Source organism: Malania oleifera, chromosome 4 (assembly GCF_029873635.1).
Source record: "Malania oleifera isolate guangnan ecotype guangnan chromosome 4, ASM2987363v1, whole genome shotgun sequence".
NCBI lineage: Eukaryota > Viridiplantae > Streptophyta > Magnoliopsida > Santalales > Ximeniaceae > Malania > Malania oleifera.
Window position 1 is genome coordinate 8,866,661 of NC_080420.1, and position 26,313 is coordinate 8,892,973.

At 36.8% G+C, this 26,313-nt stretch overlaps 3 protein-coding genes and 1 non-coding gene across 5 annotated transcripts; 2 read left to right on the plus strand and 2 right to left on the minus strand.

Annotated features, from left to right (window-relative positions):
* Positions 1–1,169: 1,169 nt before the first annotated feature.
* TRNAW-CCA (transfer RNA tryptophan (anticodon CCA)) lies at positions 1,170–1,241 on the plus strand. The gene has a single exon. It is a non-coding gene; the product is annotated as a tRNA-Trp (tRNA).
* A 33-nt stretch (positions 1,242–1,274) lies between these two features.
* LOC131154088 (small ribosomal subunit protein mS86 (rPPR1)-like) lies at positions 1,275–2,887 on the plus strand. Its single transcript, XM_058106593.1, has one exon. It carries the CDS (start codon positions 1,498–1,500, stop codon positions 2,683–2,685), a length of 1,188 nt encoding a protein of 395 aa, XP_057962576.1. The 5' UTR covers positions 1,275–1,497; the 3' UTR covers positions 2,686–2,887.
* A 9,307-nt stretch (positions 2,888–12,194) lies between these two features.
* On the minus strand, positions 12,195–17,809 carry LOC131154089 (cardiolipin synthase (CMP-forming), mitochondrial). 2 transcript variants are annotated; one of them, XM_058106594.1, is made up of 8 exons: positions 17,061–17,809; positions 15,258–15,324; positions 15,078–15,152; positions 14,887–14,938; positions 14,470–14,555; positions 14,287–14,361; positions 13,030–13,124; positions 12,195–12,938 (listed from the first exon to the last, which is right to left on the minus strand). In XM_058106594.1, exons 1-8 carry the CDS (start codon positions 17,546–17,548, stop codon positions 12,845–12,847), a joined length of 1,032 nt encoding a protein of 343 aa, XP_057962577.1. In that variant the 5' UTR covers positions 17,549–17,809; the 3' UTR covers positions 12,195–12,844. The 2 variants fall into 2 exon arrangements, 1 of the variants encoding a protein (XP_057962577.1); XR_009136326.1 differs by having other exon boundaries at positions 12,885–12,938; positions 14,456–14,555; positions 17,061–17,653.
* On the minus strand, positions 17,653–20,821 carry LOC131153669 (probable serine/threonine-protein kinase PBL23). The gene is made up of 5 exons (XM_058106120.1): positions 20,677–20,821; positions 19,978–20,159; positions 19,708–19,897; positions 19,064–19,455; positions 17,653–18,880 (listed from the first exon to the last, which is right to left on the minus strand). The coding sequence occupies exons 1-5, from the start codon at positions 20,819–20,821 to the stop codon at positions 18,638–18,640; spliced, it is 1,152 nt and encodes a 383-aa protein (XP_057962103.1). The 3' UTR covers positions 17,653–18,637.
* Between the last annotated feature and the right edge of the window lie 5,492 nt (positions 20,822–26,313).

The window sequence follows — 26,313 nt, forward strand, 5'->3', positions numbered from 1 at the left end:
TGGTCGATGTACTGCGTGAAGTACTTGTGTAAGTATTAAGACTATATCGGGTTGTCATTTTGGGTTTTGGCTGACACCCGAGTTTATGTTTTGTATTATGGAGTTTAGACTCCTTTTGTATAAACTCTGGTATGGTATCATATATGTATAGAAAGAGTATTTTTCGCTGTGTATATGTCATGCATGTGAAAGTGCAGAGGGTGTACGGGACCCCTATGGGGTCGGACCCTCATTCATTATTGTATATCATTGGTGTTTTGTATGATACAGGGACATGTTAGGTTACCAATTCACCCCTGGATTCCATTACCGAGTTCGAGGCGTGATAAATACAATGGACATACAGATGCGCAAAACACTAATTCAACAATATTTTTCCTTTCCAATATATATTTTTTTCTCTTTATAAGACTATAATTTTTACATATTGTTTTGATCTCACTATTACTTTCTTCACTCTTTTGCTATTCTATTTTGACATTTAGATTTTATCTTTCACTTTTACTCTTGCTGTTTATTGTGAACTTGTTTGTAAATGTGATGCCATAATAAACACAATTTTCATTTTTGTGATAACAAGGAACGTAATCATTTATTTTAAACACGAGAAAACCATTAATGATGTGACTTTACTAAGATTTGGCAAAATGAGAGTATTAACTTCATTACACCATACACCGGCCTATATGAATCTTATTATTTCGTAATTATTTTGTAAGTAAAAAATTGGAACTTGTGTTATTTGGTTTAGTCTCTATGAAAGATAGGAAAATGATCATTGAATAACAACTTGGGTTGAGATATCACATAACACTGAAAGAATAATCAATAATTTTTAGAATAGAAGAGATATCTTATTTACTATTTTATTCTAATAAATTAGGACTAATAAAAAAAAAGGGTTGTCTTTATATATCCATAATTTTAATAGTCAAAATTATTTTAAAAAAATAATAATATTTGGGATTACATCATTTTCAGGAATATTGTGAATTAGAGAGTAGCATTCAGTGTAAGGGACAAAGAATTTTTTTCTGATTGCAATTATCGGCAACAAATATCTGCAGTAGGAATGATAATAATGGTAATGGCAATGCGAAAAGAAAAACACGAAAATAAAACAAATAAAAATTTCTTTATATATAATAAATTGGAGCCAGTTAATACATGGATCCGTGGCGCAATGGTAGCGCGTCTGACTCCAGATCAGAAGGTTGCGTGTTCGATTCACGTCGGGTTCAATATCCTCTCAAAGACGGTCTACAAATTTTTAACTATTTTTTGCCCCTTACAACGGGAAGGCAAAAAAAATCCAAGAGGCCTCTCTCCAGGCTTCAGCTACATTGAATTCTCAATTCTCAGAATCACATCTCTCTCCCAAAACCCTACCGTCATCCTTCCATGTCCAATCATCCCTAACACAAACCCTACTCTCTCTCTCCCTCTCTCTCGAAGACTTGCAGATTACCAGAATATTGTCCACTCTCCCAACCACCAATGGCTATATTCTCCCGGCTTCGTTGCCTGAAGTCGCTCCAACGCCGCCATTTCTCTTCAATCTTAAGCCCCAACTCCGCCACTCCTCTCACCAGCGATCAAAAGTCTCGGGCGGCTCTCTCTCTCGTCAAATCCGAGAAAAACCCTGAACGCATCCTCGACATCTGCCGCGCCGCCTCCCTCACTCCAGAGTGCCACCTGGACCGCATCGTCTTCTCCGTCGCAATATCCAAACTCACCGAATCCAATTACTTCGAGGGCATCCGCTCGTTCCTCGAGGAACTGAAGACCCGCCCCGACCTCCGGAACGAGCGGTTCATATCTCACGCTATTGTCCTCTACGGCCAGGCCGGGATGCTGGATCATGCCGTTCGCACTTTTAAGGAAATGCAGGAACTAGGCATCACCCGTTCGACGAAATGCCTCAATGCGCTGCTGTTCTCTTGCATTCTTGCTAAGAAGTACAGTGAGGTACGCAGGATATTTATTGATTTCCCGAAAAGTTATGGGATTAAGCCGGATTTAGATACTTACAATACTGTGATTAAGGCTTTTTGTGAGTCGGGTTCATCTAGTTCGGTGTATTCGATCTTAGCCGAGATGGATAGGAAGGGGGTTAAGCCAAATGCAACTTCTTTTAAGACTTTGATTGCTGGGTTCTATAGGGAAGAGAGGTCTGAAGATGTGGGGAAGGTTTTGGAGTTGATGAAAAAGCATGATATTTGTACGGGGCTTAGTACATTCAACATTAGGATTCAGAGTTTGTGTAAGCTGAAGAAGTCATCGGAGGCAAAGGCATTGTTGGAAGAGATGATTAGGAGGCGGATGAAGCCAAATGCTGTTACATTTTGCCATCTGATTCATGGGTTCGGTAAAGAAGGGAATTTGGATGAAGCAAAGAGGCTGTTTACGGATATGGTGAACAGGGGTTGCAAACCAGACAGTGATTGCTACTTCACTCTTGTTCACTTCCTCTGCCGGGGGGCTGATTTCGATACTGCATTGCAGATTTGTAAGGAGAGTATGACGAAGGGTTGGGTCCCAAATTTTTCGACCATGAAGTCTCTTGTGGACGGGCTTGTGAGCATTTCGAAAGTTGAAGAGGCAAGGGAAGTTATTAGGCAAATCAAAGAAAAATTCTCAAAAAATGTTGATATGTGGGATGAAATTGAAGCAGGTCTGCCATAGTAGGGAAGGTGACATGGTATTTTAGTATGTAATAGTTTGTTTCGTAGAGCTGTGAAAATAAAATGATCAGCCAGTGATTATGCGAAATATGGCTTTTGCTGAGAAAATTCTTTCCCTCATTTCATCATTTGAGTTGTTGGATCACAAAATGCCCTTGGCATCCATTGTCATCACTAAATGAAGGTGACATTTGTTTTAAAAATCTCATTGCACTACCAAAGGAGATTCATGATAAATGTTGACTTTTTGAGTTCGATATCTATTTTGATGCTAACAAAACACATGTATGTTATGTGTGTGCCTAATATTTTGAGTATATTTATAATTTAGAATGCATACACATAAGAGGAAGATGGAAGCCAGAAAGCTCACATCAATTTCTTCTTTACTCTTCCACGAAAGACAGAAGAGTAAAGAAGAAGATATTTGTTTTGTAATTGTATTACATTTAATTTTTTATTTTTAATCTATAATAATGCATACATTTGCATGCTATGTTTGAATGTTCATTAATAATCGTAGACAGACTTTAGGGCTGACTTCGGTCGACCTGACGTGAGGTTTTTTAGGCTAAATTAAAGAGCATTGATCTTAAATAGATCCTAGGTTCCTGCACGTAACTTTAAATTCAAATCAGGCCTTAAATGCATACTTTAAGTGTGTTCGGTTGACCGATCCTGGACCTACATAGAAGTTTCGATCGACTGACCCTAACAGGGTCAACAGGTTGACTATTTGGTCGATCATTTTAAAATGAACTTGAACCGTATGGTCGATTGAATTGACACGTGAGTGATTCTCAACGTTCTGGTCGATCGAACCCTTAGTTAAAATTTGACCTGGTCGATCGAATCTCAGAATTTGGTCAACCGAACATGTCCTGGTCGATCGAACCTTGGAGGGTTCAAAATCGCTTTAATACGGTCGACCAAAACCTCAGTTCAAAAATGTCACGATCGATCGAATTTAGTGATATGGTCGACCGAAACTCTCGAGTTGGAATTTTTAAAAATGTTAAAACGTCATTAACTTTTAATTAAACTTTTCCAAAATATCGAGCGTGTCTCTAACGGTCATAATTTTCGTAAAATTTATAAATATCCTATCATTTGTTTTGATTAGCAACTTTGATTAATTCTAAATTTCTCTCTAATAATCTGTTAATCAAAGTTCTCTCAAACCATTTTTTATTGCAAAAATCATTCCTTTGGGGCAAATGTTTTAAAGAAAAATTCTCAAACTCTCTTTCCATTCACTAATTTTCAAAATCACTTTGGAAGAGAGTATATTTATTTTAGGCATTTCATTTGTATTTACATGCACATACTCTCACTTGTTATTTATTTTCTGAAAATCATTTTGAGACTATTGGTTGAGTTTTTTCCTGTTATTTTCATGATAAATATTTTTCGGAAAAAAATTATTTACAACACAAATATTTTTTTGAGCTTAAATTCTTAGATTTTTAAATATTTTTTATTTATAAAAATATTTCTAGGAGAACAATAATACTCATTTTTCATATATATATATATATATATATATATATATTATTTGTGCAAAATTATTTGATAACACCCGTACTCTACTGAACATAATACATATTATTAGAAAGTGCATATATTTTATAAGTTTAAATGTGCACATCTCAGCTTATTGTTTGAAGCATGTAATATGTACAAAAATATTTTCATTTTAATGGTTGGGTTCATCCCATTAATTGAACTAGAGAGTCTCAACCCCGTAAGTGAGATCGGTTCGGTTCAACCCGGAAATTGAACTGGAGAGTCTCAACCCTGCAAGTGAGATTGGTTCAGTTCAATTTGGAAATTGAATTGAGGTTTTCTTCGCCTCGTAAGGAGAGGATGTAAACGGCCACTGTTCCGTCCATTTAAGTGAGCAGAGATAGTGTAATCCTTGGAGGATATGTCCAAGGCAAGGACGTATGCTGGTTTGGCCGAATCTCAATAACAAATCTGTGTGTCACTCTCTCTCTCTCTATCTTATTTAAATTCTTATACTTTAATTTCAGCATATGTATGAATGTTTATTTGATGTCATAATTATTTGCATACACACATTTGATTTAAATAAGATATACTGCACATGTGTATGTTTTCATTTATCGTTTTATTATTTTACATATACACGTGTATATTGGATGAGATATGATTTATGGTGAATTGACGAAATGCTTAATTTAGCCAAAATATTTTAAAATCTAATTCACCCCCAAATGACTCATGAAGTTGAATTAGTTTTATTTGTTGCTATTCTTTAGAAGTTGAATAAGTTTTATTTATTGCTATTCTTTAGGAGCTGAATAAGTTTTATTTGTTGTTATTTTTCTGGATTATAACCATTTCTTCATGCTAATTTTTAGGCACTTAGCTGTTATGCTCAACAAGTAATAGATTCTTCTGCAATTCAGTTTTCATTATGCTGTATAAATAGATAGTTTGTTGCTCAATAAAATTTAGCCTTCTGCAGTCTCTAAATGAGTTTCTCTCATTATCCTTAGTCTTTTGTTTTATAAAATATCCAACAGATTGATATCAGGGCTTTAGTCTTGAGGGACATGTGAGATTAAGAGAGCTCAAACACAACAACCTACTCAGAATGAATTCAGAAAATTCATTCACTGCAATTGCACCTCTAGTGTTTAATGGAACAAATTATCAGATGTGGATTATTAGAATGGAAGTCTATCTTGATGCTAATGATCTATGGGAAGCTGCTAAACAAGTATATGAAGTTCCACCCCTTCCAAACAATCCAACGCTTGCACAAATCAAAAATAAAAAAGAGATGAAGTAAAGAAAATCAAAAGTAAGAGCAACCTTGTTTGCAATAGTCTCATCCACTATTTTTACAAGAATAATGACACTGAAAACAACCCAGGAAATTTGGGATTTTTTGAAGCAAGAATACGAAGGAAATGAAAGGGTCAAAGGGATGCAAGTGTTGAATTTTATCCAAGAATTTGACAAGCAAAATATGAAAAAATCAGAAATAATCAAGGAATATTCTGATAGACTTCTTGGCATTGTCAACAAGGTAAGACTCCTTGGTACTAATTTTTCTGATTCTAGAACTGTTCAAAAGGTCCTAGTCAAAATTCTTGAAAAGTTTGAGGCTACAATTTCATCTTTGGAAAACTCAAAAGATCTGTCAAGCATTACCTTGGCAGAATTGTTGAATGCACTGTAGGCACAAAAAAAAAGGAGACTTATGAGGCAAGAAGGATCTGTGGAGGGTGCTTTTCAAGCCAAATCACAGAACAAAATATGGTGGCAAAAAAAAAAAAAAAAAAAAAAACATAACAAAAACAACAAGCTTGGAGATTATGCAAGCAACAACAAAAATAGTCAAAACAGCAACACTCAAGTCTTTCCACCTTACTCCTACTGCAAAAAACTAATCATCCACAAAATAAGTGTTGGTGGAGGCCAAATGCAAGATGTCACAAGTGTGGTTAGTTAGGGCACATGGAAAGGATATGCAAGACTCAACAGAAACAAAGAGAAGCCAAGGCTGCTGAGGATCAACCTCAAAAGGAGTAGTTGTTTGTGGTATCATGCTTTGCCACCAATAGCTACACAGAAAGCCGACTTATAGATAGTGGTTGTACAAACCAACAGCCTTGGCTTCTTTTTGTTGCTGTTGAGTCTAGCATTGTTGTACAAACCACATGACTTATGATCGAGAGCTCTTCAGAGAGCTTGAGAAGACTGCTATTTCTAAAGTCAGAATTGGAAATGGAGCACACATTGCAGTAAAAGGGTAAAGGAACAGTAGCGATTGAAGGCCACACAAGTCTGAAATTAATTTCTGATGGTTATATGTTCCTAAAATTAATCAAAATCTTTTGAGTGTTACTCAGTTGTTGAAGAAAGGCTATAAGGTGCTGTTTGAAGACAAAAGTAGTGTGATTAAAGATACCAAAGGCATAGATGTATTCAAAGTTCAAATGAAAGGCAAAAGCTTTGCCTTGGATTTGATGAAAGAGGAGCAGATTACTATACACAAAGAAGATAGCAATACAGTGCACTGACACAAGAGATTGGGGAATTTCCATTATGCTGCTTTACTTTTCATGAAGAAGAACAATCTGGTCAAAGACTTGTCTGAATTAGAGGAGTCTCCTAAATGTGATGCCTGTCAGTTTGGGAAGCAAATCAGGCTTCCTTTTCAACAAAACAAGGCTTGGAGGGCTACATAGAGACTGCAATTAATACACAAATGTGGGAGGACCAATGAAAACACCATCATTGAATGACAGTAAGTATTATATTGCTTTTATTGATGATTACTCTAGAATGTGTTGGATTTATTTTATGAAGCTTAAATCTGAGGTTGTTGACATCTTCGGGAAGTTTAAAGCTTGGGTTAAACTCATAGCGGATGCAAAATGCAGGTGATCAGGTATGATAATGGAACTGAATCTACTGCTGAAAAATTTAACAAGTTTTGTGAAGATGCAGGCATCGAGCATCAGTTGACATCACCTAACACTCCTCAACAGAATGGTGTTGTGGAGAGGAAAAATCGGACAATTATGGAGATGACAAGGTGCTTGCTTCATGACAAAGGGCTACCAAAGAAATTTTGAGCCGAGGCTGTAAATACAATAGTTTTTCTGCTAAATAGATTGCCAACAAAAGCTTTACTGAAAAAGACTCCATTTGAAGCATGGTATGACTATAAACCAAAGTTGCTTAATCTGAAGATATTTGGTTGCCTATGTTTCTCTTACATCCCTCAAGTTAAGAGAGACAAATTGGACAAAAAAGCAGAAGCTGGGATTTTTGTAGGCTACAGCTCAATTTCAAAGGCCTACAAGATCTACATACCACAAAGCAACAAAGTAATTGTCAGCATGGATGTTCAATTCCTTGAGTTAGATAACTAGAGTTGGGAGAATGACAAGAAGCTTGAGGTTCAGGAGGGGAATGATGATATGGATGATGAACCTGTTAGAGGAACTAGATCACTTTCTGACATTTATCAGAGGTGTAATGTTGCTATAATGAAGCCTGCAGGGTATGAAGAAGCTGCAACTGATCAGAAGTGGATAACTGCAATGAAGGAGGAGTTAAAGATGATTGAAAAGAACCAAACATGGGAGTTGGTAAACAGACCTCAACACAAAAAAGCTATAGGAGTCAAGTGGGTTTACAGGACCAAGCTCAATCCTGATGGTTCTGTAAACAAGTACAAGGTAAAACTTGTTGTCAAGGGATATGCCTAGATGTTTGGGGTAGATTTTTCTGAAACTTTTGCCCTAGTTGCCAGGTTGGATACCATAAGAAAGTTGCTGGCTCTTGCTGCACAAAAAGGCTGGGTTATATACCAAATGGATTTTAAGTCAACCTTTTTGAATGGATACTTGGAGGAAGAAATCTTCGTGGAGCATCCTGAAGGGTTTATTTTTCAAGGACATGAGGAGAAGGTATATCGATTGAAAAAAGCCATGTATGGTTTAAAACAGGAACCAAGGTCCTGGTATAGCAAAATTGATGCACACTTAGTGAACTTAGGCTTTGAAAAAGGTTTGAGTGAAACTACTTTATATATCAAGAAGACTGATGATGAAATACTTGTGGTATCTCTGTATGTTGATGATCTACTCGTTACAGGAAGTAGCAAGAAGCTGATTGACTATTTTAAAGAAGAAATGAAAGATGTCTTTGAAATGACAGACCTTGGGAGGATGACATTCTTCCTTGGTATGCAGGTACGTCAAAAGCAAAATGAAATATTTCTATGCGAGCATAAATATGCAAAGGAAGTCCTCAAAAAATTCAACATGGAAGAGTGCAAGCCAACTGCAACTCCAATGAATCAAAGGAGAAGTTTTGCAGAGAAGATGGAGCTGAAAAGGTGGATGAAAGGCTGTAGAGGAGTCTAATAGGTTGCCTAATGTATTTAACTGCAACCAAGCCAGATATCATGCATGCAGTGAGTTTGCTATCAAGGTATATGCATTATGCTAGTCAAATTCATTTTCAAGCCGTAAAAAGTATTCTTAGATATGTTTAGGGCACAATTGATAATGGAATAAGATTCAGTCAAGTTAAAAACTTCAGGCTCCATGGTTATTCTGATAGTGATTGGGGCTGGATGTGATGATGATATGAGAAGCACCTCAGTTACTGTTTTAGCTTTGGTTTTGGAATTTTTTCATGGTGTTCTAAGAAGCAAGAAGTCATAGCTCAATCCACAGTAGAAGCAGAATATGTAGTTGCTGCTACTGTGAATCAAGCCCTTTGGCTCAGGAAACTTATGACAGATTTGCATATGGAACAACAAGAAGGCACACAAATATTTGTGGACAACCAAACTGCAATTTCAATTACTAATAATCCAGTGTTCCATGGCAAAAAATAACACTTCAAAATAAAATTTTATCTTCTAAGAGAGATACAAATGGAAGGAGAAGTGCAATTGATCTACTGCAAAATAGAAAATTAAAGTGCTAATATCTTAACAAAGACACTTCAGAAGATTAGATATGAATTCTTGAGGTAGAAGCTTGGTGTATGCAGCTCCAGAGTCAAGGAGGAGTGTTGACCGATATAACTCATGAAGTTGAATTAATTTTATTTGTTGCTATTCTTTAGGAGCTGAATCAGTTTTATTTGTTGCTATTCTTTAGGAGTTGAATAAGTTTTATTTGTTACTATTCTTTAGGAGCTGAATAGTTTTATTTGTTACTATTATTTAGGAGCTGAATAAGTTTTATTTGTTGTTATTCTTTAGGATTATAACCATTTTTTCATGCTAATTTTTAGGCACTTAGTTGTTATGCTCAACAAGTAGCATATTTTTCTGCAATTCAGTTTTCATCATGCTGTATAAATAGATAGTTTGTTGCTCAATAAAATTTAGCCTTTTGTAGTCTCTAAATCAATTTCTCTCATTATCCTTAGTCTTTGGTTTTTTAAAATATCCAACACTTCCAATCAAAACATTGTAACATTGTCCATTTATGCAGAGATTAGATGATTTTGAATCCTCTAATTTGTTTGATTTATAGCAATCATGGTCTAGTAATTGGAGGTCTTTTGGCAATGGGTCTAAGCTGCAACTTATATGCACAAAGTCATGGCACTTACGAGTTCAAGTCTCTTGTATCGGTTCTAGTCATGTTGTGTAAATGAGAATAATGTTACCTAGAAGGTAGAACGAGAATGAAATGGTTTTTGGATAGGAAAGATTTTTATGGAACATGGGCCTTCTATTTTCATTCCACCCTGTGGTTAAGTTAAGTAGTCCAATTTTGGGATCGAATTGCTTCACTCTTTTGGATGGTTGGATATCAATGTACTATTATAATATGGTATAGTACGCTATTATAATGTTAAAAATAATAAATTATTAATAAAAGGAAAGAAATAATATTATTGTGTTAATAATAATACAATATAATGGTTAATCTTTAGAGAGCATATTGTCCTTAATTATTTAGAGACCATTTTCCCTTAATTATTTTGGTTAATTGAATTGTTTGAGTGGAATTTTTTAAATTTATGATTGTTAAAAATTTCAAGAAACAGGCTTTATAATTTTTCTTCATATAATGTTTATACACATGTCAAAGGTATATGGCAACCTTCATTCTCATGTTAAACCTAATGTAGACATGGGGTTTTCCTTGGAGTATTCTTTCAATCATTTGATTTTCGTTGATTTTATTAGGATCACAAAATGCCTTTGGCATCCACTGTCATCACTAAATGAAGGTGACATTTTCATTAAAATGTCATTGCACTGATGACATTTTCTTTGAATTTTTTTTATTTGTTTGATTCACAGCAGTCATGGTCCTGTGATTGGACCTCTTTTGGCAATGGGTCGAGGCTACAATTTACGTGCACGTAGTCCTGGCTCTCATGGGTCCAACTCATGCATGAGTTTTATCATGTGATATAAATGACAATAATGTTACTTAGGTTTCAATTCATTGGAACATGAACAGGAACGGGTTTGTAATACAACACATGCCTTAAAATGTGAAATGTTAAAGATATAGGTAAAGAGTATGTAAAATTTTGGAGAGGGTATTGAGGTATTTCTAAATCTAAAAGATATTTTTCTTTTGTGAAATAGATTAACATTAAAGTATAATGTGATAATTCTCCACTTTAACTAATAAAAAATCATGTTATGATAAAAATATTGAATTAAAAATTTGGATGGTTAAAGGCTATGGATGACAAAAAAAGAAAAAAAAAAGGCAGTAGATACTTACCTTTTTTTAAGTTTGATAAAAAAAAATAGAATTCCCTTGACCTATCCCTGAGGTTTTAAAAATGTTACATGATAAAAAAAGTAGACTTTCCTTGAGGTTTTAAAAATACTATCTACGGTCCGTTTTAAAAATGTTACATATCTCTCTTGAAGTTGGTTAAAAAGACATAAACTTCTGCTTAAAAAACTTGTCTTTATATGCAAAATACAATGGAAGGTTTCTGTTTTTTTGGCAAATCTGTGAGGTTAGAATTTTTGTATTCTCAGAGTAAGTTATTATTTTTCTACCAAACTTCAAAGGAAGTCCGTATCTTTGCCCAAGTATATATTATATAGACACGCACACACACACACATACCATACTTTGGACATTTTTATCAATTTGTTGTTCATTAGGCTGTTGGCCTTCTTTGGCGACTACAAATGAAACTACCATAGACTTTCCCCAGTTTTCAACTTTAGTTTGCCTTGTTTTGATAGGCTGAAATCTTCTAAATTGGCTTTAACCATTGTGGAGGTTTGAGAGTACTACAAGGACATTAAACTAACAGCAGCAACAACAAACAACCATGGTCACCAAATGAAGGTGACATGGTTTAAATGTAATATCATTTGGTTTTTTGTCTTTCAAGGAACACATTACAACATTGTCAATTTATCTGATTTCCAGCATTCATGGCTTCTGGGCAATAGGTGTAAACTGCTATTCGAGTTATGCACGCTAGTCTCAATGATCTGGTCTAGATGATATTAAACCAGGATGGCCATCAACTGTTTCCATCTTATATTTCGTCAGATAAGATCACAGGAGGTCCTGTGTTTTTAGGGGTAACCATTGTGGAGGTTCAGGTGAATGCTGGAATGCAATTTTCACATTCCCATCGACAAAGTTCTCATCCCTGGATAGAGTCTGGGCATTGTGAATTTGTTCGTTTGCTGATCTGCTACTCTGTTATTTAGCCTGAATTAGTATACAAACATCAGCCCTTCTTACATAGTAGGTCTGCTTCTTGTTTTAGTATGTCCTTTTGTGAACTTCCATTTAGTCATCTTGCTTGTTTTCAACCAGAGTCTTGGGTGTCTCGGCAGTTTTTTAAAACAACCGTGCCTTGTCCTGCTGTCCTGCCTTTAGAAATTGACATTGATTAGCCTCTTCATCTGTTTAAATATTGTGATCCTTAGAACTGGGCTTAATTCATGGACTGGTGGGATTCCATACTTGCTCATTATGAGGAGGGGTCTCTTGGGTATTCACATTCAGTAAGTGTAAAAGCATTTAGTTTATGCTTTATGCAGAATGTTCAAAATAGAGACCACGGGTGATTAATACAAGCAAACCAGTATGGAAGACCCACCCACACAGCAAGAGGGAGAGAGTGAGAGACTTTGAACAGATTTACTGGAAAACTTTTACAGTGCAGGGCCACAGAAGTTAGATCAGTGATGTGATTATTTTTTATCTTCTTAAGCATGCCATAGGCCTTCTAAGTTCTGTAAAGCAAAGCTCTGGCAATCTTCCCCCATCAAAACCTTGGCAACCCATGCCCTTGACTCACTACCTGTGTCTTCCTCGCTGGCCTCTCTTCTTTTCATCCCCAGTGCAAATATAAATTCAGTCTGATTCATCTTCTCCACAATCAGAGAATATTCATTTACAAGTCTACTGCATCTCCTACAGCTCTACATTGAGCCGAGAGCCGAGAGGGTGACATCAGCCACAAAAATTTCTCTTCCCTCACACCCTCTCCTTTTGATTACTTGATTTCAACAGTTCCACATCTTTATCCCTTCCCTTCCCTTCCTTTTGTGGGCATTCTTTAAAAACTTTAAAACACCAGCTCCCACTGTCAATCTCAAACCCATGAGCATTTAACCTGACTCACAAGGGTTTGCTGTGAAATTCAAATTAGCGATTCCTAGTAACTGACACATATCTCTTCCTTATGTGTTGCATGCCATAGCCTGCAGTGGAAGCCACTGTTGTTGAGGCCACTAACCAGCTGCATTATATCAAGATAGTCAGTGAGCAACAGTTCTTAAAATTTATCAACAAAGAGGTGAGTAGTGAAACTGAAGCAGTGCCTAAGCTACCTCAAATAGGTAATGAATGATTGAGTTTCTGGTGTTCCAAATTCTGGTTGAAGAAGAGCTGCAGCGACTAAAACCAGTTGGAATACTGTATTAACCTGTCAACAACTGTCATCTTTAGTATGGCACCAGTCACAGGCTTTCCATGGAAAATCATTTCTGGATTTATGAGATAAATCACATGCTACGGAATTGCATGAAAAAGCTCCATTTTTGGTCTCTTAATAAGCTAGGTAAGGAATTTGGCCATCACAACAATTACAACAGGATATGCAGAATAAATAATAAAATAAATTAAATTTTGGTCCATGCTAAAAAACTCTTCTATCTTATATCTTTGTTTGGTTCAATCAAATTATTAATATACAAATTCTACCTTAACTTTCTTTATTTCTTCTGCATTACCAGAAAAACCACACATTCTCTCACAAAGTTGATAAAAAACAGTCCCTCCCTTCAGTCCTCCCTACATCAATTCCCAAGTTAATTGTAGATTCTCCATTCCTTCATATATTATTTGCTTTGTACCCTCAATGTAATTACAAGAACTTCAGATAATGGTCAGTCAATTGTAACCTCTCATCATGTTACCTCCTTAAATTTTTGTCTCTTTCATTCTATACCATATTCATTTTTCTTTTCTCCTGAATAAGTGACGCAAAACCCATGCCCCTTGATGAAAACATGAGAAGCAAAGGCAGACATGCTCTCAGTACCTCATCGCTTGATTAATGGGATGATTAATCATATTTTTGAGTTTTGATAGGGAGTTCCTCCAGTCAACTCTCACTTCGATGGCCTTTCAAGAACAGGCTTTTTGTGTGTGCATTAATTAATGTGATAATTAATCATATTTTTGAGTTTTGATAGGGAGTTCCTCCAGTCAACTCTCACTTCGATGGCCTTTCAAGAACAGGCTTTTTGTGTGTGAATTGCTTAATTCTTACAAAGCTGTTATCATGTGATGAGTCGAGCACTTTTTGGTTTCTTGATTCAATAAATCACGTATTGTCACAAAAATCTTTCACTCCCTGAGGGGTGGGGGGGGGGGGGTGTGGGACTTGATTCAATAAATCAATCACATTTTGTCACAAAAATCTTTCACTCCCTGAGGGTTGGGGGGGAGGGTTGATTCATATCGACATTCAATTTTATTAGATATCAATTCCAATATTTCCAGAAATCTCAGGCTAAGGAAACTATACAACTTAACTTCCATTTTCCACATTCAAATAACCACGCCAAATAAACATAGCTCACCTTGCTAAGAAAGAGAGGTTCAATCTTCTGGGCACTGGTCTCATCAATGTTAAAGAAATCAAACCAACTTTTCCACTGATAGAAGAAACTTAATCAGAAACATATAATTAAAAGCAAGACTGACAAGACAAAAAACAGAACCAAAAAGGGCAAAAAATCAAAGAGCAACCTAGGCAAACCCACCAGCCAACCCAAGTTGCTTGCCCTTTTATAAAGTGCACCACAAATGAGGATACCATCTCGCAGAACAAAGAGTCCAACCAGCCCAGCTTCACAAGAAAAGAGTTGAAAGAATTGGTTTCTATGCCACATATATATACACAACACATTATACTGAATGTGCCTTACATAAGAGTCCCCCAAGTTATGAGAATTTTACATGTGGTCTTGAAGTTCAGAGAGAGAGAGAGAGAGAGAGAGAGAGAGATAATTCACTTTTTTAAAATCCACTTATGGGTGCCATTCACTATCCAAAAATTTCAAATTAATAACACTGGCAGCAACAACTTGGCAGTGCAGTTGGGAGCATGAATATTGTGTTTTCGCAGGTCTTCCAACCATCTTTGAATAACTAAACCAGAAACTAACAAGACTACTTACGGTGCAAAAGATTCTCATGTACCATTGCCAAAGCAACACATCCAATTAAGACCTGACCAATAAGAGTTAAGAGAAAATGAGATATGGCCAAAGCCAAGGCTCAATGAAACAGAAACAAACCAAAAGAACAGGGTGCCAAAGAAATGTGGTCAATGTGGGTAAGCTTGACAGAAAAATAGAGAAAATTTCACCTTGTCGGCAAGGGGATCAAGGTAGGAACCAATTACAGAATTGATTCTCATCTTCCTAGCCATGTATCCATCAAGCTGGATGATGAAAGATGATAGGAAAAAAATAAAATAAAAATTGAGAGATCATTTTTGAGCATTTTGAATTTGCTTGCACAATATAAAATGATGATTTGTCCATACCCAGTCACTAGCTCCAGAGATAGCTAACCCCACAAATGCAGAGAGATAATATTCATTTGTGATCATCCTGCATCGAGGTTGTTAACATTCAATGGAACAAAATCATGCAGTCTGCTCAAAGAATACAGAACAAATGAAGAATTATGAAACTTCATCATGAACAAAGAGGTTTTTTTTGGGACAATAAAAAATAGTTGGTTACATTCATTGACACTTAACATTAATAAGAAGTCACAAAAAAGGAATGTAAACAGTAGTATTAGATTGAAGAATATACTTTTAAAAATCTATTCAAACACCAAAGAACAACCAGGCCAAAATCCATACAATCTTAAACATCTAACACTATCAGCATATCGCAAAATGCATTCCAATTATAACTCTTTTTTCTCCCTGATTCACAACTTAATTGCACATTTTTCATACAAAATTACAGAATGCAGGTATATTATGAATTCAAATAGTCTAACATTCCATGCCTAGGGGAGAATATTATTCATGAACACAGGTTGCTCCTTGTCCTCAGAAGGAAGAACAGGAAAAGAAGGATAATGCTTCAAAATTGGAAGCCCTTTTGGAGCATTTTCTTTTCCTTTCTCTTCGTTCTTTCTAAAATCAGATGGGGGCTAAAAAATCTAGTTAATGTTAAAATGAAAAATCATGAGGCAATTAAAAAAAATAAAAAGGAAAATAAGGAAAGCATTATCACAATATTCAAAACTGCAGCTAATATAGCATCCCTGATTGTTGTCAATTTGTGACAGTTTAGACTAGCTATACCAATGTTCTAAAAGTATAGTAAGGTGAGGTGTTCAAGCCCTAAAGAGGAAAGGCAGTAAGCCTCAAGGCATTATGGCTAGCCGAGAATCTTATTTTTATGTTAACATCTAAAAACAAAATACATAAATATTGGAAAATAAGGAAATTTTAAGGAAATTATGAGTAAAATACAAAAAATTCAAATACGAATTTTCACCAAATTTTTTTCTTTTTGAGTGTAGGGACTTGAAGTAAACCATGCTAAAAGAGAACCATAACATTACAGAGTTCAAATGGTGTTCATGATCCAAGATGCAATTATTGTAAACATATAAATTCAAAAGCTTTTTCAGAACTTAATTGAGATTAGAGCATTTAGCATTCCTTTCATATACTGGTTACTTTTTGCTAAAGTTGGTTCAACAATCAAAACCAATTTAAAATTTACAAACACAACAATACTTAAGCCTCAATTAAAATAATGCAAAAGACACATTTTGTGCAAATGCATAGGCCACACTGTATACTGTGTTCAAGTTTTACAGACATTTTAGGCCTCGTTTTGAAGAAGCCTCGAGATGAATTTTGACTCTGCCTTTTAAAACATTGAGGGCACTACTAAAAGTTCAAATCTCATGATGTGCAATATAAATTAGTAAAATTACAATGCATGCAAATTTAATCCAGAATATACTTAGCAGTAGAATTTTGATTTTAGGAAAAACCACCCGTGACTTATCCTTTTTGTCATTTTCAATTTTTCTTTGCTTGAACCTCCAAACTCAGATTATATGTCATCTCTTGGTCAGATTCTACTTACCGTTCCACCATTTTTGACAATAATTCCTCTAATTTAACATTTATATCACGGACATGTACAGCTTATACACTCAATAATTCAGCATCATCACTTCCTAGACTAATCTAACAAACAATCTTTGCACATACTCAATGAACCTTAAAGTTCTTTCAAATTCTACCAGACTGAAACAATTTAACCCCAGCACGGCAAAATAAAAGCATAGAGCAAGAAAAGCAATGTACCATCCAATCAATGGGCCCGAAACCATTCGGCTTATCGATATCAAATTCGGCAAATTAACAAAATTCAAGGCGAACCCACTGCCAATAACACCGGCATCGCCATCGCTGAACTTCCGTTCGATCCCATTGAGCAAGCGGGAAGAGGATGACGAGCGTAATCCTAGTCTGATGGGAAAAGTCGCCAGACTCGGAGCCTTGTCAACGTTTCGCAGAAGAAAGGCATCGCATTGGACATAGAGAGGAGTGGCGGACTGAGAGAGCTTCCAGGGCGGAGAAGAGAGGAAGAGGGGGCTGGGGAAGGGCATCATCCATCGGGCTAGAGGAGAGAGGAACCTAGAGCGAGAGTAGGTGAGGAGGAGGGCGGAGGAAAGAGAGAGTGGGGGAGACGGGGAGGGGTGTGGGGTGGCGGAGGGAGAAAAAGTGAGGAAGGCTGGTCGACCTCTGTTGGGTTTTCTGATTAGGGTTTTTAAAGATCTGAAGATCGCCATTGAAGGAGTTTCGAAGAGGAGTCGATCACTACGATCTACGAATTATATCAACTCGATTTTGATAGGGGTTTTGCAGAAAGCCATTTTTTTTTTTTGGAAGTAAAAAATCTCTTAAAGCTTGTGTATGAATTTTGGAAATAAAATGATTAAAATGGCCCAATTTTCCCAAAATAAAATTGGATTCTCCATCTTTAATAAGATTTAACCTACTTCGATTTTGTGTGTTGAATATGCTAATGTAGAATTTGTGTGAATTATAATTCAATTATTTTACTAGTTCTATAGATTTAAACACATTAATTTATTTTTTCATCATTTTTTAATTTTGTATTTGAAATTTATATTTTATGCCTTAGATTTAAATTTGTATAAATTTCAATAACAAGGAGTATTAAATTATATTGAATTTCTTTAAATTTACACAAATTCAAATCTAATAGTTAAAGTCTATAATTCCAAACATTATCCAATAAAATTCTATTTTAGAGCGAAATCTATTTTATACCTAAAATTTTTTTTCAAATCTTTTACTCCATGTTTGGAGAGATATTGGGTTTGAAGTTATATTGAATTTAAATAAGATATAATATAAAATTTTATTAAAAATTTTCTAACCCATCCAAATCTAAATCTAAAATCCGAAATTCATGTCATCACTACCAAGTTATGCCTTTATGTTCTAAACTAGTTAGGCAGTGCAACTTTTAGATCTAAGTGTTTGATTTTTGACTTCTTAGGCTGCAATCTTGTGTTAAACTACCAGGCATTGGCATTCACAAACAGAGACATGCAGCAAAAAAAAGCTATGATTTCCATCCTCCCCTACCTAATAAAAGGTCACATACAAAATTAATTGCATTGGCAGGGCATTTTTTCCTTCTTATTTTTCCTTTTTTTTTTTTCCACCGTCTTATGAGATGGGAGTGGGGAGGTGAGTTTCATATTATGCAGCAGCTTCATGTTCTTTAATTTGGTCTCACAATGCGGGTAAGGTATGCTGCAATGCCTTCTCCTTCCTTCCTTAGCTCCAAGAAGGCAAGAACTCTCCTCTCCCCCTCTCTGTGTCCAACTCATCCTCGGCCATTTCTTTTATGATTCTGCTTCTGCAGCATGTTTGGATTCTGCATCTGTTTCTTCTTGTGTTTCGACTGTTGCTAAATACTCGAGGGCTGTTACGACATCGCTTATCAATGGTCGGGTGCTAGCTTCCTCTTGCAGGCACATGGCTGCAACTGCAAGAGCTTGGTAGAGACCCTTCAATGGGTACTTGCCTTCAAGCAGTGGATCAGCCATTGACTTAAAGTTCTTTCTGTCCTTCAGCAGAGGCTCTGCCTGCAAAATGGAAATGAGAACCAGCATCAAGACCCGCTTAGGATTGTCTTAGAGCCCATAACAATGGTGGAATGGGAGGAGAGTGGGAAATCCTTTCTCCCTCGTTTGGTAGGATGGGAAAACCAAGGGAAGAAATGGATGGAAATATCAAGTATGTGACAGATTTAAGGTCCATGAACATACCCATTCAATGAGGTTCTGTTCTTCAGAGGGTCTCGTATTGTCGATGACTCTCCTTCCTGTGATCATTTCGAGGAACACAACACCAAAACTGTAAACATCGGACTTTGTGGTCAGCTGACCTGATGATGCATACTCTGGTGCGCAATAGCCATAGGTCCCCATCACCCTTGTGGACACAACTGCCTTGCCTCCAGCCGGGGCTAGCTTAGCGAGTCCAAAATCGGACAGCTTAGGATTATAATCTTCATCCAACAATACATTTGAAGCCTTGAAGTCTCTGAAGATGATTGGAGGGTCTGCAGTTTCATGCAAGTATTCAAGCCCTTTGGCTGCTCCCGCAGCTATTTTTATCCTAGCATTCCAATGTAGAGGCTTACGTCTGGCTTGTGAATCTGGAAAAAAAAAAAAAAATGGGAGCAAAGAATTAGATCAGCGCGCATAAATGAGACCATTCATTTCACCAATTTGTCCATTTCAAGTTGAAGCAGTTTGTAATTCTGATTGTTTCAAATCTTCTAGGACAAGATCGTCAATGAAAATCTGCTGTACCATTCCAGCTGTGAACGAAAATTTATGCTGGAATCATGAATTGGCCCTTGGATATTTGGGAAGCAAAGAAACTAGAAATGGTTTTTTGAGCATACCTAGAAAGTGGTCTTCCAGAGATCCATTGGGCATGTATTCATATACTAATATTCTCTGATCTCCATCAGCACAATAGCCAATCAAATTGACAAGGTTTGGGTGTTGAACCAGATTTAACATCAAAACTTCCACAAGGAATTCTCTGTTTCCTTGCAACCCTTTCCTCTCGAGCCTCTTCACGGCGACAACCTGGATGAGATAAAAACAAGAATGAGAATGCAAATTCACCTTGAAGAGAGAGAGAGAGAGAGAGGGAGAGAGAGAAATACCTTATCTATGCTCTTAATGTGTCCTTTGTAAACCCTCCCAAATCCGCCCTCACCTACTAGAGACTCAGCACTGAAGTTGTTAGTTGCTGTAGCCAATTCGCCGAATGTAAAAACCTCAGCAGTAATTCTTGCATTTCCAAGTTTTAGTACCTCTCCTGCTAGGTTCCTCTGCTGGATGCTACCTGCAGGCCAATGAGATGCCTAAATAAGAGTTGTTTACGAAAGGGAAACAAGGAATTATGGTTCAAGAATGGATTTAGGGAGCCAAAAATTCAGGATGAAAAAGATATCGACGTTATAATTTGGCAAGAGTTCGAACTATCTATTAAGACACAAACAAATGCAGGGTTATTTTTCATTCAACTTATTCAATTCAGTTATCAAGTGGAGCTTTGATCCAGCCTTGTTGAATTTTTAGGCAGCGTTCATGGCATAGTTCTCCAGAAACATAACTTTATCATTGTTACTATGTAAGAGGGCAAGCATGACATAATCTGAGTTCACAAGGATTGAATTTCCAATGATACATCCTCTGAATGATTTTCATAAAAGAGGGATGAAGTCCATTCAATGAGTCTATAGACGGGTTATGAGTTTTGGAACAAAATGCGTCGAAGATCCTTTAAACCAAGTTGATCACAGCTACACCGAATTAAACGAAATATGAAGAATTAATGAGAAGTTTTTCAGACAACCAACCTGATTTTGCTGAGATACTTTTGATGAATGTGACTAATGTATTCTCTTTATTGTCTTTGAAGCTCCTACTATTATTCTTCTTATTGTTCTTCTTCAAAGAATCGCCATTGGCTACCCTAGCCCTGCAGCATGTGAAGCACCTCATCTCCTCCCTTCCTCTCTCTGCCAACTTCAGCCCAATGTTCCTGCTCGGAAACTATCGATCCTCTACTGATTCATCCCAATTGCCACAACTAGTCCCCTTTATTTGAAGATGCCAGTTGATGGGAAGGCCAAAAATGGAGAGATTAGAGGCGAAAAACAGAAAAACGTTAGCTTGAAGGGAACAAATTCGTGGGTTCCCCATAAACAAAAATACCAGTGTTGGTTACTTTCTTCTTCTGATTTGGTTTGTCCATGGGAACTTTACAATTTAAATTCTGCTAAGTTTAGCCATTTTCTGTCCCTAACTTTCTTTGGATGGGTATAGAGATGAAGTTGGTAATCATTATTTTTTTTGGTTTTGGGGGTTGACATAAAAGAGGGGAGGCCTCATTTCTTCTTAACTAACTTTGCGTGCCCTCGAATAACATTTTTTCACATTGAAGGGCTGCCGTTGGGTTATGCGTGTGAACGAAAATCTGGCATGCTAAGGTGGTGCGATAATCTTTTTTATTTTTTTAGGTAGTTGTAACTTCTCTCTATGTAAAATTGCACCCTATAAATCTGTAATCATCTATTTTTTCTATGCATTTTGTCACGAGCAGTACATATTAATGTGAATATCTCTTAACATATCGAAGAATGTAAAATAAAAGGAGCATGTTTTGATAGTAGCAAACTTTTGCTTGTAAGGGGTGTATCTTCATCGGAAATTATATTTTTCCTCATTATTGAATTCTATTAATAATATAAAAAAATGATAATAATTAAGAAAATCAAATGTTAATTACATGCAAAATTAAATATTTATTTATTTTGTAGAGACCCAGAAAATATAATATTGTGAATAAATAAGAAAATGATGGAAAATGGGTTGGTGATGAGAAAACCGGTGACGGTTTTTTAGAGTATTAAGAAAATCGTTGACATTTATATGGTTTTACCGTAGCCGGGTAAATGGGTAAACGGTGAAAACTGGACTGGTTAAAGAGAAAACCAGCGACGGTTTTCTAAGAGCCTAAGAAAACCGTCGATGGTTTTCTTTGCAGTGAGAATTTTAAAGGGGGCTGCGAGTTTCATTTGTTTTAATTAAACAAAATTCTCTACTTCTCTCTCTAAAACCTACGGCTCTCTCTCCCTTCTCTATACGATTTCGCTCCGATCTTAACCCGAATTGATGATCAGAAGTTATCACGAGAATCGTGGGAAGATTCTCTATGGCTAAATCGGAGCGGTTCGTTGATTTGGAATTCTTGGGCACCATCCCAAAATTAGGGTAAGTGAAGTATTTTAGGATTTAATTGATGATTTAGAGTAATTGGAGTTTAGGACAATACTGAATGATAAATAATTTTGTTATTTAGTTGATTGAATTGGGGAATGTGAATTTTAGGGCTTTGAGCTTCAAACGTCGTGGGGTGTGGGTTTAGGGTTGTTAGCGGGCCTCTTAGTGAGATAGGTAAGGGGAATAAATTATAACAACTATTTTTGGGAAATGAATTATTGATTCGAAGTATGTGAAAATGAAATATGATATTTTTTCTTTGGTTATTATGTTATAAATATTATATAAAAATTGTGTGGCTTGAGAAATATGAGATAACAAGTTTATACTGGGAATGTAATTGAAATTGGGATATATGATTTGAGTTGAGGAAATGAGGTTATATATATATATATGTATAGATATCATGAATTTTTTTATGTAGAAATGAAGTTATGGAATTTAATTATGTTTTGTATACATAATTGTGATGAAATGATATTCTTATATGGAAATGATGAAAAGTGGCATACCGATTGATTTTATAGAAAAACGAAGAAATGTGATGTGTATATACATGTGCAATTTATTGGAGAATAATGAAATGTGGCATTGATATGTTTTACTAAGAAATGTTGAAATACAAGAAATGAGATATATATTACGAGGAGAATGAAACAGAAAGATGATGGGAATACCACTGATGTAATGAGATGAATGTGAATACTGAATTGTGAATACTAAATTGAGAATATTGAAATATTAATATGGAAATGTGAAAATGAGTACCCTGATGGGCTGTTGTTGATAGAGAGTATGGTACCGTTGCTAGTAAGGTAATAGTGCAACTACATGGTCTCGTGGAGAGTGGCGTGAGACAGTCGAATGGGCCTGTGAAGGGTTGTGATGCCCTCCTGGGGTCCGGACCAAGATTGGGTAGGTCATTCGTACTATAAACACGTTCCCCCTTGATCTAACCGAGTAGACCAATTGTGGTTAGGTCCAGCCTTCAGGCCGCACAACCCAGTCATGGGGAAACATGACGATGAGATGGGGATATCCTTAGGGCAGTCATGAGTTATAGACACGTTGTGGATTTTATTCTGGCGGATACTCATGTGCTGGATTATGAATACTCATTACAGACACGATAATAAATAGCCATGGGTTATAGACACTTTGAGATACATATATGAGGATACCCATAGGCTGGAGTGTGAAAATGAAAATGAGAAAGAAAATTTTACGAAAGTTATTGAGATATGAATATGGGAAAGAAAAGCTTATGAAAGAAAATGTGAATATGATTTTGAGAAATAAGAAAGTTCGTATACGATTATGAAAATGATAAGAGAGTTTTTGAGAAATACGTTTTACATACATATGTGACTATGAGTACATATCTATATATTTTCTCCCAATTGTTATATGTATTAAAATGGAATGTGATATGATGTAATTGAACTCATACGGTCACACACTGTGAATAATTTATTTCGTCTTACTGAGAGGTGTCTCACCCAAATATTTTAATATTTTAGGGAACCATAACAGACCAAGAGACAGAGCTCTGAGATAGAGAGGAGCTGGTACCTTGATAGTCAGGGTAAGTGTTTTGTATTGGGGATGTGTTTGTGTAATCCCCTAGGGTATGTTGTTGATTTTGGAGATGTGTATAGATATGTGTATATATGGATGGATAGTTCTATGGTATCTGTATTCTGGATGATATGCATATATGGACTTCCGCTGTTAGGTATGTTTTTATATAATGGACTGATTACCCGGTATCCCACTTCGGGTCGGGTTATGTTAATATGATATCAGAGTTTGTGATGAGGCAGATGATTGTTATTGTTGTTGAAAAAAAAAATAGTATGAAAAATCAGGGTGTCATAGTTTGGTATCAGAGCCTAGGTTGCTATGTTCTGCAGACTCTAGTAAACAGTGGAATACAAACCAGAGTATAGGAATGGATTTTGATTAGAATAGAGGACGGGTAGACTGGGATATGAGTTAGTCATTATGGAGGATAAGATTGAAATTTAAGGTTCTATCTTACGACCTGCCGGTAGGAGTTCCGTGGTTGTTTCTGTGATTTTCCCGGGGTGATGACTTTAGGAAAACCATAGTAAACTATCGTCGATTTTTGTTTCTAATTGGTAGGACTAAATCTTAAATTGGGATTAAGGATGTTAAAAGGTTATAGCAGAATATTTTATGGATTCCAATTTATTAAGTGTATTAGCGGTATTATGAGGATAGAATTCTAAGATTGTTTTGTATCTTTTTCAAGATGGAGTCTGGAAGTAGCAGTGCACATGCTGGAGGTAATGATGCAGGGTCTTCCAGTATGGGTGGCAGAGACCTTGATGTAGTGTTACGTAGTGTCACCCGACAGGTTATGGCAAAGATGGCTAGGGGTTCAGGGGAGCAGAGCTGCACGATTGAGCAGTACATGCGTATGAAGCCCCCATCGTTTTTAGAGGGGCCGACTCAATGGTGGCCGAGAATTGGGTCTAGGATATTGAAGACATGTTGGCAGTGCTCCCTTGTACTGAGGAGTAGAAAGTGTATTTTGTTGCGTTCAAGTTAACTAGAAAGGGAAAATGATGGTAGAGATCAGCGAGACTGTTAGAGGAGCAGAGACCTGAACTTGTAACGGTGACCTGGAACCGCTTCAGAGAGTTATTTTTCGAGCAATACTTCCTTACTACAATTAGAAAGGCAAAGGCAGTAGATTTTTTGAATTTAACTCAGGGGCATATGACGGTATAGTAGTATGCAGCCAGATTTATTGAACTATCTCGGTTTGCCCCGTATTTAGTGCTAGAAGAGGAGAAGAAGGTGAGGAGGTTTGAGGAAGGCCTGAACTAGGGATTATATGAGAAATTTGTAGGTTTCCGGGCTCAAACTTTTTCAGAGATAGTTGATAGAGCCGCAGTAATTGGGAGTGACCTATAGAGGGCACTGCGGCGCAGAGTTAGGGAAAGAGATCTGTGCCTTCAGATTTTTAGGCAAGGTCCAGCCGAGGGCCTTGGAGGAGATAGGATATCAAAGGAGGTCGGAGACAGGGGATGGGAGATCGAGTGGCATAGGGCAGACCGATGCCTCCTCTCTGTCCCAGATGCTTTAGGAGACACCCAGGAGAGTGTCGAGTCAGAGAGATGGTTTGTTATCGATGCCATCAGCCTAGCCATATGGCGAGAAATTGCTGAGCACTGCCAGTTATTGCACCTGCTCCTAGACCATATCGAGGAGATCACTAGGCACCTCAAGGCGGTCAGCAGAGGAATACCGCTCCTACACAAGTCTTTGTGCTGACACCAGGAGATGCTGAGGTAGTAGGAGATGTCGTGACAGGTACTATTTCAATTCTGTCATATACAGCTACTACTTTGTTTGATTTAGGGGCGACTCATTCCTTTATTGGCTTGGAGTTTGTTAAATTTTGTGGGATAGAAACTTAGTCACTAGATATCAATTTTTCTGTTTCTATGCCGACTGGGGTTGTAATGTTATGTAAGAAAGTACTTAGGAATTGTCCACTCTGTATTTAGGGGAGGTCCTTATCAATTAACTTGGTGGTCTTAGATATGTTTGGGTTCGAAGTGATTCTGCGAATGGACTGGCTAGTTGTCCACTATGCCAGTATTGACTGCCATCAGAGAGAGGTAGTGTTCAGACCTCTAGGAGGACAGGAGTTCAGATTTGTGGGATCATGTGTGCGTGCCCCACCACAGTTGCTATCTGCCATTCAGGCAAGGAGATTGTTACAAGAAGGCTGTTAGAGATATTTGGCCTGTGTGAAGAAGGTGTTGGAAGGGCAGATGATATCCCGATAGTGAGAGATTTTCTAGATGTATTTTCCGAGGATTTTCTAGGACTACCTCCTGATCGTAAGGTAGAATTTATAATCGATCTAATTCCAAGGACAACGCCGATTTCAAAAGCGCTGTGCAGAATGGCACCAGCGGAATTGAAAGAATTGAAGGAACAGTTGCGAGAATTGTTAGACAAGGGGTTTATTTGGCCCAAATTGTCGCCCTGGGAGCGCCAGTATTGTTTTTGAAGAAGAAATATGGGTCGATGAGGATGTGCATCGATTACAGAGAAATTAATAAAGTGACTATCAAGAATAAGTACTTGCTCCCTCGTATCAATGATTTGTTTGATCATTTGTAGGAGACACAGACTTTGTCGAAGATAGATTTATGGTCTAGGTGTCATCA